This window comes from Lycorma delicatula, chromosome 2 (genome assembly GCF_047948215.1).
Source record: "Lycorma delicatula isolate Av1 chromosome 2, ASM4794821v1, whole genome shotgun sequence".
Taxonomy (NCBI): Eukaryota; Metazoa; Arthropoda; class Insecta; order Hemiptera; family Fulgoridae; genus Lycorma; species Lycorma delicatula.
The window spans coordinates 13282546-13297631 of NC_134456.1; the positions used below are offsets into that span (position 1 = coordinate 13282546).

The 15086-nt window shown below is 32.5% G+C and overlaps 1 protein-coding gene across 1 annotated transcript in view; it reads left to right on the forward strand.

The window, feature by feature from the left end:
• Positions 1-13453, forward strand: part of LOC142320472 (putative glucosylceramidase 4) — a 60917-nt gene extending 47464 nt beyond the window's left edge. Inside the window, exons 11-12 of the mRNA XM_075358289.1 lie at positions 5625-5995; positions 13129-13453. Of these exons, the coding sequence (XP_075214404.1) occupies positions 5625-5995; positions 13129-13228 (471 nt within the window). The 3' untranslated portion in view covers positions 13229-13453. The remainder of the gene's footprint in view (positions 1-5624; positions 5996-13128) is intronic.
• The last annotated feature ends 1633 nt before the right edge of the window (positions 13454-15086 follow it).

Below are 15086 nucleotides of genomic sequence, written 5' to 3' on the forward strand. Positions count from 1 at the left end.
TTGCATCTTTTTATGGATGAGAAATTATATAACAGTAAGATTTATCAACAAATTAAATTCATATGGATAAGATTGTCACGTTGTTATATGAAAAGTAATCAATAAATTCAAAGGTTGAAAAGAAAATTAAATAAACTTACTATCCCATCCGAGATAAAAACAAACTTTTCGAAAAACCTAAACAAGGAGTATTAATAGTAATTTTTCTTCCTTGTACGAAGTAAAGAAGGTATTGTGATCACGAAACATTTTGATTTTCAGATTTCAATGGAAATAACCATTTTGACTATTCCTGAATACATTTTGACTAGTTTCGGCGTGACATTTGTTGTATGTATGTATCTCGCATAATTCAAAAACAGTTAGCCATAGAATGTTGAAGTTTTGGATTTAGGGCGTTGTACATCTAGTTGTGCACCTCTCCTTTTGATTGTAATCAACTAGACGAAAAGTGTCCAAAAAAGTCCAAAATCCAAAAATTTGGATTATGGACTTTTTCTTAATTGCAGTAGTAAGCCCTCATTGAGAGATTTTCAATGATATTTCATAAGTGGTACTTATTCTCATTGGTTCCAGAGTTTAGCCAAATAAATTTTAAGTAATGAAATATTTGGATCTTAAAAGCAGAAGGCACATTGATTAGAATTGGACTTCGTCTCCTTTTTTAACTTTTTTTTTTTTTAATTTAAATATATTTATTTATTAATAATTATTAACTTCTCATTGTAAACAAATTTTTACAATGAATAATAATTCAATAATAACAAAAAGAAAATTTGAAAAAATATCAGAAGTTATTAATGAAATAAAATTTTATGTACTTTTCATTTAAAAAAATGTGTATATGTAATTTAACAGACGTACAAGTAAGTCATGTGGTGTCTACATCAGATTTTTCATCCAATAACTATTTTTTTCCAGACAGTGGCTGTTGGTTAGACCGCCTAATCCAAGATGACGGATGCACAGCGTCACCAACCTTCCAAATATTCGTTAAATATATTTAATGTGTAAAAAAATTAGGTTGGCATCTCTGCGAGGAAAAAAGGGAATTTTTCACAAGGCAAAGAAAAGTTTCAAGATTGCGGTCATCGTGTAGGAAGTAGTTGGTAGATCACCGAAGAACCCACTGGGTTGGTCTAGTGGTTAACGCGTCTTCCCAAATCAGATGATTTGGAAGTCGAGAGTTACAGCGTTCAAGTCCTAGTAAAGCCAGTTATTTTTACACGGATTAAAATACTAGATCGTGGATACCGATGTTCTTTGGCGGTTGGGTTTCAATTAACCACATATCTCAGGAATGGTCGAACTGAGAATGTACAAGACTACACTTCATTTACACTCATACATATCATCCTCATTTATCCTCTGAAGAATTATCTAAACGGTAGTTACCGGAGGCTAAACAGGAAAAAGAAAGAAAAGATTACCAAAGAGATTATATTGCTGTAACGCTAGCGCTGCGGTGGGTTAGAATGGAACTAAAGTAGTTACTAGCGCTGTGATAGGTGAGAATCGAACTAGGTGGAGGATATCGTGTACACGATAGTTGGTTAAAACGCTAATGAGGGTTTGTTGCCCCGACACTAGTGCCTGTGAAGGCTCGTCAAGCGGTAAAATTATAAACAGAAAATACGGTACACCGTATGAAAACATTACCAAATAGGGAGAGCGGTATGCATTATTTCTTGCGAGAGGTAACCTACTGATTCATTTGCTACAATGAGTAATTATTTATATACAAAACACGTCACACGTGTTATAGAAATATTAACAAACCTCGGTACCGGTCGCCAGGCGGTATTGGGTTGGTACCAGTCATAATGGAGTATCAGCTTGATGTCGACTGGTGAGATGTACCTACTCGATACAAATATAATAGTGTATGCGAGTTGTAATTACGTAGAAGCGTATTTACAACTACGACATTACTGTGTCGATTACAGTGAAGAAAGAAAAGCTCTCTCTCTTTTTACTGTTTAGCCTCCGGTAACTACCGTTTTAGATAATACTTCAGAGGATGAATGAGGATGATATGTATGAGTGTAAATGAAGTGTAGTCTTGTACATTCTCAGTTCGACTATTCCTGAGATGTGTGGTTAATTGAAACCCAACCACCAAAGAACACCGGTATCCATGATCTAGTATTCAAATCCGTGTAAAAATAACTGGCTTTACTAGGACTTGAACGCTGTAACTCTCGACTTCCAAATCAGCTGATTTGGGAAGACGCGTTCACCACTAGACCAACCCGGTGGGTTAAAGAAAGAAAAGTTGAATTTGGATATGCCTACGCTGCAGGAATTGATCAAACGTAAACATTATGTGAACAGTTTAACCGAGACCGATGAGACGTTGGTTAAAGTGTTCAAACCTCAAGCCAAACCGTTAGAGGAAATCAAAGAAACTTTAGACATGAAGAAGATGGCCAGTGACACCTCAGTTCAACAAAAAAAAAACACCTACATGACCAGCAGTATCACCCATCCCTTCTACAATATGCAAGAATAAGGAGAGTTATACGGTGATGAGATGGAAGACGAGACCATATCTAGTAATGAAATTAGTAATATAGATAATATAGGGGAAAGAACAATTGAAGAGGAGGCTTATAGGTCAATCAAGAGGAAGAGAAAAAACTACAAGTAAGAAATAAGGATACGAAATTATGCCATCGTTTGGCAATGTTGTCGGCGCTGTAGTGAATAGGATTATAGATTGTCTACCGCTAGAAGCTCACTTACCCGGCTGCGATCCTGTCTAGTGAAGAGGTGATCACAGTAAAAATAAGTTGAATTAGATGTGAAAACTGCATGACATCGCTTATCCTAATTACAAGGATAACGCCTCCAGAGCTAAAGTTAATACAGAGTTGGCGGAAAGAGCTTTGCAGCGGGTGACGTCACCCGATTCCAGCTTAACAGAAAAGCAGCCGCTTCGGAGGTAAGGAATGCGATGAAGTTGAAACAGAAAATTGGCGGTAGAGTCACGAATAAGAAAACGAAATGTGTCGTTTAAATCTTAAAAGTAATCGGGCAGAAGACTTAATCTGAAACGCAAATCAGGTGGTAGGTTAGACCTAAAGCGCGGTGGTAATATTAAAAAAAGAAATAGATAATAGACCAATTGCACGATAAGGAAAGACCTGGTACGCATTAGGCCTGCTATATGAAGGAGGATCAAGCAATAGAATATTTTGATGGTATCGACAAAAAGCCTCCTCCGCTCGAGTTGATGCGCTACTTCGGCAAAAACTGCATTGTTTTCCTCTAACATTATCAGATATCAAGCTGAGGATGATGTTTTTGCAGTCGTTTATGCTTACGCTTCTTATGTAAAGTGGTATCGGAGTATATGTGAATAACTTATAATATTATAAAATAGTGTCATACTTGTTATTCAGCGGTGAAGGATCTTCAATCACACCCACGTTCTTTCCGGAACTGGAACCGGCTCCGAGCCAATAGGAAATAGGATTACAGTACATAATGACGAGCAGGCATACCGTACGTAGAAGAGAATATTAACAGATTTACGTTCGCGCTTCCAGATAATGTAAACAAAGACGAAAACAACAACTATATCGCAAAGCAGAAATGCATCGTTGCTATACCTACTGGTTGTTATGAATTGGACGATAATGCAGAGTATATTGAAAATCAGATGAAAGGTTTAGGACAGGTAAATCAGAGCCAACAACAATCCATTGCAGACGGAAATAAAAAGCACCGTATTTGTAGATTTCACTGAAAAACACAGATGATGAATTACCACAGTTTAAAACCCTACAAAGGTATGATTAATAGTTCTCACTAACTGATAATAGAATAATACCGTACTATATACGGGTTTAGTAAGTAGATGCAATTATAATAATTAATTATACCCACCAACATGACGGCTTAACTGCTATACAATTCACTCTATTAGCTGGTAACATGCATACTGTGAAATAGAGACCCTCGTTTAACTGCTTTACAATAGCTAATGTACTTTCTGTTTTTTTTTTTAAGTAGACGTTCTCAAGATTAAAAAAGTATTAATCAATCATGGATTTGATTCGTCATCATCTACTAACATTTTATACAGTTTTCTATTTGAACAAATTAATTTAGGACTTTTTAGATGAGTGGCTTTATTCATTCTGCAGACTTCACAGCTAGAACATAATTGAAGGTTATGTTTAAATTATGTTCTAGTTGATAACGAACGCAATTATTAATTGCATTCCTATCTAATGTTAGATTTAAATAATTATTTAGTTGAACAAAATGTATGATAGTACTTTTTACTGTTTCAGTATTCCTCTTCCTTCTAATCATATTACATGCCCCCTTATAACAAAGTATATTTTGGTGTGCTGTCCCCTTACTACTAAAGATACTAAAACGTTGCCCTGAAATGATTTTTCAGAATTTACACAACCTTCCTAATTTTGGTTATTTAATGTACAAATTAATTATAATTTTTATTAATATTATAAAATACAGACGTATATTATACTATTATTCCAAAATTGTAAATCAAACTCTCTCTCTCTCTCTCTCTCTCTCTCTATATATATATATATATATATATATATAAGCATTACAAATCATTGTTGATGTTATTTAAAAAATATAAAATACTAACCTAATTTATCTCTTTATGAGAGTCTGTCATCTAGTTGTCTTAAGACAAATTAAATTCATTCTACCTTCTTGGATTATTACTCCATTTAAAATTTTTTCTTCAATTCTTGTACTGCTTCTTCTATGTACTTATAGGAAACCAACAAGAAAGAGACTACATCCTCATCACTATCCTTTCTGATTCAGAGCTTACCTTTCTTCATCCCTTATAACTATTATCTGATTGTTTTATGGAATGTAACTATTTTTTCCCATTTTTAAGTTAGAGTTTTCTTAAAATGTTAAATATATTTGTTCCATTTCTACATTAGCGTACATACCTGTGAACTCTATAATCCATCCTTCCTTCAATAATACTTGACTAATTTATGGACCTCAGACTAATTTGTTTGAAGACCAGATCACTTCTCTTATACTCATACTCTTTCTAACTCCCATAGAGTATTTTTTTGCCACTTTATTCTACCATTATTTCTATTCATGTCTAATATATCTTAGTGAATATTTGCTATGCATGAAATGTTAAGCGGATGGTGAAAAATTTTTCTCACTTTTATCTGTTACTGTCATATTTTGCATTTATAAGTCAGTCTGTACAGAACCTAAATAATCCAAAAAAGGCATCAATCAAGTCAGAAAATTCATCTAGTAAGATAACTAACTGTTCTAATATTTTTTGTTTAAGAATATTTTAATGTTTGTTAACACCGTAATTATTCTTATATTTCATGACAGATTATTATTAAACATTTTTTTAGTCCATACATTGACATACTTTCTATGTATTTTATAGTAATGTTGTGAATAGGATTTCTCACATCTCACTTTGTTAGTCCCACACTTTTAGTCTTGGATGAAGACTACAGTACTTTGAAAATATAAAAGTATGGCTTATAAGTATTATTATTTATTCAATAATTTTTTAAAGAATGTATAATGCATGTATACTTCAGAAATTTTTATCAGATTTTATTTTCTTATTTATCTTACAGAACTTGAATCACTATGTGACATCGTACACAGACTGGAATATCGCTTTGGATTTAGAAGGAGGTCCAAACCTTGGAAATTTTCCATGTGATGCTAGTATCATTGTAAATAAAACAGCTGATGAATTTTACAAACAACCCATCCATTACGTCTTAGGACATTTTTCAAAGTTTATTCTTCCTGGGTCTGTTGTCTTTGATCTGCACTCTAACAAAGATGTTGGGTTTTCTCTGGATTCTTATGCTGCAAAAATAGATACTAGTAGTACTACTGGAGCACCTCACCATCCAACACTGCCACCACCAAGTGAGAACATACAACATATTGCAGCTAAAAATATTGATGGTAGCCAAGCAATTATATTTTATAATCCGTAAGTACATAAATAAGCAATTTTCATAAACAGATTAAATGAATTTGGGAAATTTTAATTGGTGTTGTCAATATACTGCATCATTTTATTGCAAAATTTCATTTTGATGAAAGGTGAGATGAGTAATATGTGAACTTTACTAGCACAATTTACACATTACATGAAGTTATATTTTTTTTCATTTGAGCAAAGTAAAACCAAAAAAAGTCTTGTGTGAATAACAATTTTTCAATTTCTCTTCTAATTAAAATTTTTTAAGTTTCGAAAAAGAAGTAGATGAATAAAAGTCGGAAAAATGTTAGAATAAAAGATGAATATGCTTCAGTAGTAGTAATATCTTATGTAATTATTTTAAATTTTGATTGATTTAACCAAAAATATTGAAGGGTAGACTGGGATTTTGTTTGTGGAGTTATTTCATTTCATGGTAAATGTCTTTGCCACATCATGGTAAGTACCTGTACACATCATCCCATTCATAATTATAACAATTTGCTCGGAGCAGTTCTCATATAAATGAATTTTGTAATGTGTTTAAATTTTGCTCAGTCATTTCCTGCTTCGATAATATTATTTGCAGGTTATGTTCACTAAGGTATCCAAATCATCTCTCCTATTATACATAAATCTCGAAGTCTTAAAATGTAACAAACTCACACATTTATATTCATGTTTTAGTAAATTATTTTATCTACAAAATCTTATAGGCAAATAAGACTGTAATATTATATTTTTAACATAAGATTACATTTTCACTGTGCAAATTCATCTTGATAATCTTGCCTAGATTATTCTGGGTGCTTATGCAGATTTAAAAAATCCATTTTTTAAGTTTCAAGGAAAGGGTTGTGACAACTTCAAAACAAATTCCCTCAAGCCAAAGGTGTGTTCCAACAAGATGTTGTGCCTGCCATACAGCCAAAAAAGTGGAAAAATGTTTCAGCGAATGAAATATTTAAGTATTCCCGTGGCCAGGTAACTCTCCAGACTTAAACCCAATTGAAAATCTTTGGGCATTAGTCAAAAAAGACTCTAAAAAATGAATTCTACCACAAAAATTGACCTCATTAAATTAATAAATAATATCAGTATGGTTTCTTGATGAAGAAATAAAAAAAATGTGTTGAATCGATGCCAAATTGTGTACCTGAAATGATTAAGAATAAAGGCGGACACATTCACAAATTGTACAGGTATGACTTTTTCTAAATAGAGTTAGTTTTTAATAAATATAACATCGGTTTTCGCATTAATTTGCATGTTACTGTATATATATACATAAATATTTGTAGTAACTGTATGAAATTTCTTATTAATTTAATATCAATAACAGTAGAACAGATTTATTATTACATTTCATGAACCATTACATTGGTAAATACAATGGAATTCAAGGTAAAATTTTCAATTTAATTGTTATACAGATGGTAAGTATTAAGTGTTATAAGTTTCTTGAATAAAGCAATAATAAATTATAAATAAAAGGATCTAAGTTTAGAATTGAAAAGAAATTACATTATGATTGTTAATAGAAAAAAAAAATTTGTACTTGATTATCTGGACACCACCAATTTTTCACTTTTTTGTGAAATACTGCCATTACAAGATAACCTAAAAAAAAAAAAAACAGAACCTTATTTCTACTAACCTTAGTCACATATCGATTTCAGGAGCCAGCAATCCTTTACAGCCACCAAAATACCATCAAAAACATTAACTTTAGACAGCCGCCGCCACAAAACTTCCCAAGTATGGATTTAAATAATGACCCACTGTACCCTGATGTTTCTTATTTCACCACTTCAGCCTATTTCATTAATGATATAACTCCGCCATGAATCTGAATTAATAGTTGATCCCTCGTAAAAGTAGTTCTAAATTTCATTCAGTAAGGTTGGAAACGATCTGTTGTGAACTCGCACAAGAAAACATTCATCTTTCTCGTAACACGCACCGAAAGTCCATTGTTGCGGCAGCAGTTGACCGGCATTGTTTTGGCTTCACAAAAACATACTCTTGTCAACCTCAACTAATTTACTAGGACTACCTATCTTCTGATTCGCCTTAATTTACTGTACTTCTATGTAGATCTTCTGTAAATAATTGTTCCAATCAACAAGACTGTCCCATGACATATCCAACTTTCACTCACACTACTCGGTATTAGATGACTGCTGTACCGATAAATAAATAAAACGCACAGTAGTCGGGTCGGAAACGACAGTTTAAAATTTTCTGACCGATTCCCATATGTTAATACTCCATATGTATTGTTGTTCCTTATGCATGTTTCTCATGTAACGCAATGCCAACCCGCTCTGTTGGCAACATACAACCGTTTGATGGCCATTACGACATGCTCTTTGATTAGGAAAAATGCCGTCATTCTTTACAAAACGAATGGCATCTTCCTCAGTGGCCAGTAAATCCTGAATTTTCTTGTCTTACTGAAAACACGAAGCAAACCAAATAACACCTAAAGCAAGAAAATAAAGTTTTCAGGTAACCCTAATTTAAAATCACGTTATTGCAGTAATACTGAAAACGTAAAATAAAACTGAAAGTGTTTATTTCTAATGAAATAATAACTATTTAAGGTAATGTTATCAGTAAAACTATATAATAATACAGATAAAACCTCATTACATCACAAACAGCATGGCGACCGATTAACCAGGTACTGAAAAGTGACAAATCCTTAAGTTTGAAATTAAAAATAAAATAGATTAATAAAATAAGATGGCTAGCCTCTGGTAGTTGAGAGGAAGTCCTGCTCTAAGTGTTCTGTTACTATTAGCAATGAAATTATGTTTGTGAAATTAACTTTTTGATAATAATATGTAAAATATATAAATATCTGTACCCGATAATGTCGTGTCAGTCTGGACTCATCGTCCTGATGGGCATCAGTTGAAGTTCATTAGGAATGATGATGGATTTGTGCACGTCTTTGAATGGTCTCGGATATCCCTACTGTTTCCTATCCATGATGACCACAGCTATCTGACTGTGAGAGACTGTCTTTTATGAGCTAATGGCTTGTTCCTGTAAACTACAAGGACGTGTACACACTCAAAAATCTTGCATCATATAAAATGTTCTCGAAGCAAATATTTAATAATATATTAATAACATTGAACCTTCTGAAAACAAATTTATTAATATTTTCTAAGAACTGTATTAAACCACATTTTTACATTAAATTTCTCAATTAATATTAATTATGTCAGGAGTAATAAACAAAAAATTCCTTTTTATTTTAATAATGAACAACAAGTAGAGTACAAAGGGCAGTACAGTTTTATAATGCATGTACTTGACATATATTAAGTGAAATATTACTTGACATAATATTAAGTTTGAAATAATAAATGAATCCTCCTCTATGAATCATGAGACCTTGCCGTTGGTGAGGGGGCTTGAGTGCTGGGATACAGAGTAGCTGGACCGAAGGTGCAACCATATCGGAGAGGTATCTGTTGAGAGCCAGACTAAGGAATGATTCCTGAAAGAGGGCAGCAGCTCTTTCAGTAGTTGTTAGGGGCGTCAATCAGGACGACTTAAACGGCTGTATCAACATCACTCAGTCCTCTGAGTACTGCGCAGCTGAAAGCAATGGAAAACTACAGCTGCTTTTTTTCCAAGAAAATGTGGCTCTCTGCATTTTCACATAGCAATAGTGGAGGCGCCTTCCTTGGTAAAATATTCCGGAGGTAAAATAGTCCCCCGTTCGGATCTCCGGGTGGGGACTACTAAGGAAGGGGTCACCAGAAAATTAAAAAATAACATTCTACGAGTCGGAGCGTGGAATGTTAGAAGCTTGAAAAAGGTTGGTAGGCTAGAAAATTTAAATGTGGATATAGTAGGAATTAGTGAGGTTCGGTGGGAAGAGGAAGGCGACTTTTGGTCAGGTGAATTTAGAGTACTTAACTCAGCGTCAAATAATGGGCAGGCAGGAGTAGGTTTCGTGATGAACAAGAAGATAGGGAGGAGAGTGGAGTATTTCAAAACGCATAGCGATAGAATCATTGTAATAAGGATAAAATCAAAACCTAAACCGACAACGATTGTTAACGTCTATATGCCTACAAGCGCCCATGATGATGATGAGGTAGAGTGTGTATACGAAGAGATTGATGAAGCAATTAAACACGTAAAAGGAGATGAAAATTTAATAATAGTTGGAGATTGGAATGCAAGCATTGGAAAAGGCAAGGAAGGAAATATAGTGGGTGAATACGGGCTGGGCAAAAGGAATGAAAGAGGGGACCGACTTATAGAATTTTGCACGAAGTATAATTTAGTAATTGCCAACACCCAATTTAAAAATCATAATAGAAGAATATACACTTGGAAAAAGCCAGGCGATACTGGAAGGTATCAGATAGATTATATCATGGTTAAGCAAAGATTTAGAAATCAACTCGTTGACTGCAAAACTTACCCTGGAGCAGACATTGATAGCGACCATAATTTGGTGATAATGAAATGTAGATTGGGGTTTAAAAACCTGAAGAAAAGGTGTCAGATGAATCGGTGGAATTTAGAGAAGCTTGAGGAAGAGGAGGTAAAGAAGATTTTTGAGGAGGACATCGCAAGAGGTCTGAGTAAAAAAGATAAGGTAGAAAATGTAGAAGAAGAATGGAAGAATGTTAAAAAGGAAATTCTTAAATCAGCAGAAGCAAACTTAGGCAGAATAAAGAGAACCGGTAGAAAACCTTGGGTTTCAGATGATATATTGCAGCTGATGGATGAACGTAGAAAATATAAGAATGCTAGTGATGAAGAAAGTAAAGGGAACTATCGGAAATTAAGAAATGCTATAAACAGGAAGTGCAAACTGGTGAAAGAAGAGTGGATTAAAGAAAAGTGTTCAGAAGTGGAAAGAGAAATGAACATTGGTAAAATAGACGGAGCATACAGGAAAGTTAAGGAAAATTTTGGAGTACATAAATTAAAATCTAATAATGTGTTAAACAAAGATGGTACACCAATATATAATACGAAAGGTAAAGTCGATAGATGGGTGGAATATATTGAAGAGTTATACGGAGGAAATGAATTAGAAAATGGTGTTATAGAGGAAGAAGAAGAAGTTGAGGAGGATGAAATGGGAGAAACAATACTGAGGTCTGAATTTAAGAGAGCATTAAAAGATTTAAATTGCAGAAAGGCTCCTGGAATAGACGGAATACCTGTAGAATTACTGCGCAGTGCAGGTGAGGAAGCGATTGATAGATTATACAAACTGGTGTGTAATATTTATGAAAATGGGGAATTTCCATCAGACTTCAAAAAAAGTGTTATAGTTATGATACCAAAGAAAGCAGGGGCAGATAAATGTGAAGAATACAGAACAATTAGTTTAACTAGTCATGCATCAAAAATCTTAACTAGAATTTTATACAGAAGAATTGAGAGGAGAGTGGAAGAAGTGTTAGGAGAAGACCAATTTGGTTTCAGGAAAAATATAGGGACAAGGGAAGCAATTTTAGGCCTCAGATTAATAGTAGAAGGAAGATTAAAGAAAAACAAACCAACATACTTGGCGTTTATAGACCTAGAAAAGGCTTTCGATAACGTAGACTGGAATAAAATGTTCAGCATTTTAAAAAAATTAGGGTTCAAATACAGAGAGAGAAGAACAATTGCTAACATGTACAGGAACCAAACAGCAACAATAACAATTGAAGAACATAAGAAAGAAGCCCTAATAAGAAAGGGAGTCCGACAAGGATGTTCCCTATCTCCATTACTTTTTAATCTTTACATGGAACTAGCAGTTAATGATGTTAAAGAACAATTTAGATTCGGAGTAACAGTACAAGGTGAAAAGATAAAGATGCTACGATTTGCTGATGATATAGTAATTCTAGCCGAGAGTAAAAAGGATTTAGAAGAAACAATGAACGGCATAGATGAAGTCCTACGCAAGAACTATCGCATGAAAATAAACAAGAACAAAACAAAAGTAATGAAATGTAGTAGAAATAACAAAGATGGACCGCTGAATGTGAAAATAGGAGGAGAAAAGATTACGGAGGTAGAAGAATTTTGTTATTTGGGAAGTAAAATTACTAAAGATGGACGAAGCAGGAGCGATATAAAATGCCGAATAGCACAAGCTAAACGAGCCTTCAGTAAGAAATATAATTTGTTTACATCAAAAATTAATTTAAATGTCAGGAAAAGATTTTTGAAAGTGTATGTTTGGAGTGTCGCTTTATATGGAAGTGAAACTTGGACGATCGGAGTATATGAGAAGAAATGATTAGAAGCTTTTGAAATGTGGTGCTATAGGAGAATGTTAAAAATCAGATGGGTGGATAAAGTGACAAATGAAGAGGTATTGCGGCAAATAGATGAAGAAAGAAGCATTTGGAAAAATATAGTTAAAAGAAGAGACAGACTTATAGGCCACATACTAAGGCATCCTGGAATAGTCGCTTTAATATTGGAAGGACAGGTAGAAGGGAAAAATTGTGTAGGCAGGGCACGTTTGGAGTATGTAAAACAAATTGTTGGGGATGTAGGATGTAGAGGGTATACTGAAATGAAACGACTAGCACTAGATAGGGAATCTTGGAGAGCTGCATCAAACCAGTCAAATGACTGAAGACAAAAAAAAAAAAAAAATATTAAGTGTAAGGAATGATTAAAATATAATTTAATAAACCAAATTTAAAAAAGATAAAGTTACAGAATAAAAATAAGAATCGAGAAAAAAGATAAAAGAAAATATAATAGATTATATTTGTGTGTGTGTGTGCACATGTGTAACCGTGTGTTAATTTTTTTACCCTAATGCATAAATGATGTATGACTGTATTGCTATTTTTTAATCGGTCCATTTACTGTGTCTAGTAAATATAATTCTTGTATTTGGCCTTACATGGTCAACAACCCACCCCTGAAAATAGTACATATAAGAATTATAGGATAAAAGAGATATGGAATTTACAATCTCATCCAAATTCCAGCATTTAGAATAAAATTATTTATTTGAGATTTCCTGTTTACTCATTAATAACCGAATCACTTATTGTGAAGCAGTTTCATCTTGTATTATATGATAGGATTGTTTTTATGTATATGTAAAAATGTAGCAAACGTCATTAATTTTGTTGTTTCAGAAAATCTATGTTTGCTGAAGTTTCATTCCATGATCCTAGCAGAGGTTATGCCTTCATAAATTTAGAACCAAAATCTATTAGTACTGTTATTTACTGGTAGTATAAAGCATGGAAATACTGCACAAGAAAAAATATCAGTTTAATGAAATTTTGCTCTCTTATATAATAAGAATAACTCTTATAGAGTTATTCAAGTAAAAGATATTTATATGTAAAAAAAATTAATGAGAATTGAAGTGAGAGTTCAACATTTCACAGTTTCAAATCATTTCTATGAAATAATAAGTATCTTAATTAAATATTAGTATTGTTACCTTAACAGACAAAACTTACACATAATTGTAATCTTTCTGAATTAATAAATTGTTATGTTATTATTTATATATTAATTTATATTAACTCCTATTTAAGTCTTCTTTTCTCTGGAAATTGTTCCAGTAACATTTATCGTCGTGAAAGCATAAATTTTATTTCAAAACTGACTACTGATTGTCTGGTAAAATAAACTGGTAAAAAAAAAATTATTGCCATAAATATCTTAGGTATCTACATTACTTTAACATGTAGTTGCCACCCGCATTTTTTATTGTATTGTAATACAAGCCCTTGTAGATTATCATCAAAGAACTACACCGTTAGTTTATCCAGTCAGTTGTTAACCTCATGCAGTATGTGATAACATTTATTAATTTGGTAGCATCAATGTAATGGTAAAATATTTCATGAAGATCAATGTAAAATATTTCACAAAGGGATTCAACATGAAGGGTCTGCTGACTTGGTTACTGGTCAGGCCACTTAAAATAAGTCTCATTAGAATATAGTTACTGAAATTTATCTTTTACAAGAATTAGCTAATTTTATTCATTTGACTAAACCATGCAATTTTCTTTATCATTGCAACTATATTTTTTAAGTTTCATCCTTCATATTAACTGTATAAAAACTATGGTATTCTTTGGAAATAACTTGAGTTAACTGTTACATCTTTGAGTGAATATAAAATAAATTATTGATCCACCAAAAGCAATCCATTTGCCTCAAAATGTGTTCATTCTGAAGCTTTCCAAGTTAATGGCGTTAGAATGATTTTCCAAGGAAATGAAACTTTTTATTTGTGGAAAATAAGTATTGTTATATTTTTTGCAGTCGTTTAAAAAAAATAGTTAACTTGAAACTAACTTGCAACAAATGAAATAATTAATTAATTTTCTAGAAAATAAATGGCATAATTATTTAAGCACTTATTTTTGTATGAGCTCTGCTTGTTGTTTTAGTTACTGTTCTCAGTGCATCCTTTCTAAGCAAGAGTTACTATAAGCAATATCCAAATCATGAAACAAAGATAATAAAGACTCATTGTTTAGAAAATTAAATGGCTGTCAAAATGAATAAGATGTTCATTTATGATATCTGTTATTCACTTTATATGTTCAAGTAAGTACTTGTGTTTTAATAATAATTAGATGTGAACAGCTAAAATGGATTACTTTAGGTAATACAACTAGTCATGGGAAATCATTCTAAATCCGTGTTCTTTAGATTGCCTGTAACAATTAAAGTTTTAGGTTTAGAAAAAATTATCAAGAATACAAATGTTGTAAAATGATATTCCAGATTCAAAAACTCATGAACTGTAGGAATTGCTATTTTTTTTAAAAAATGATGTTTTCTGCCATATTGGAAAATTGAAAATAGATTTTTCATAATTAAAAAAAAAAAATGATAACAAAGAGGTAATAATTTCGTGGCATTGGTTATTTATTCTTATGTAGTGGAAAAATAATAATACATGGAAAAATTTACCGTAGATCTTTTTTGTTGGGATGGGGGTAATTTATGGAAAAGTTAATTGTAGAACTGCAATTAACACACACAACCATGCCTTTTCAAAACAGTAATTTGTCTCCGAATTTAAAAATTAGTTTAAGTTTAATTTTAAAAATTAGTGATCATTT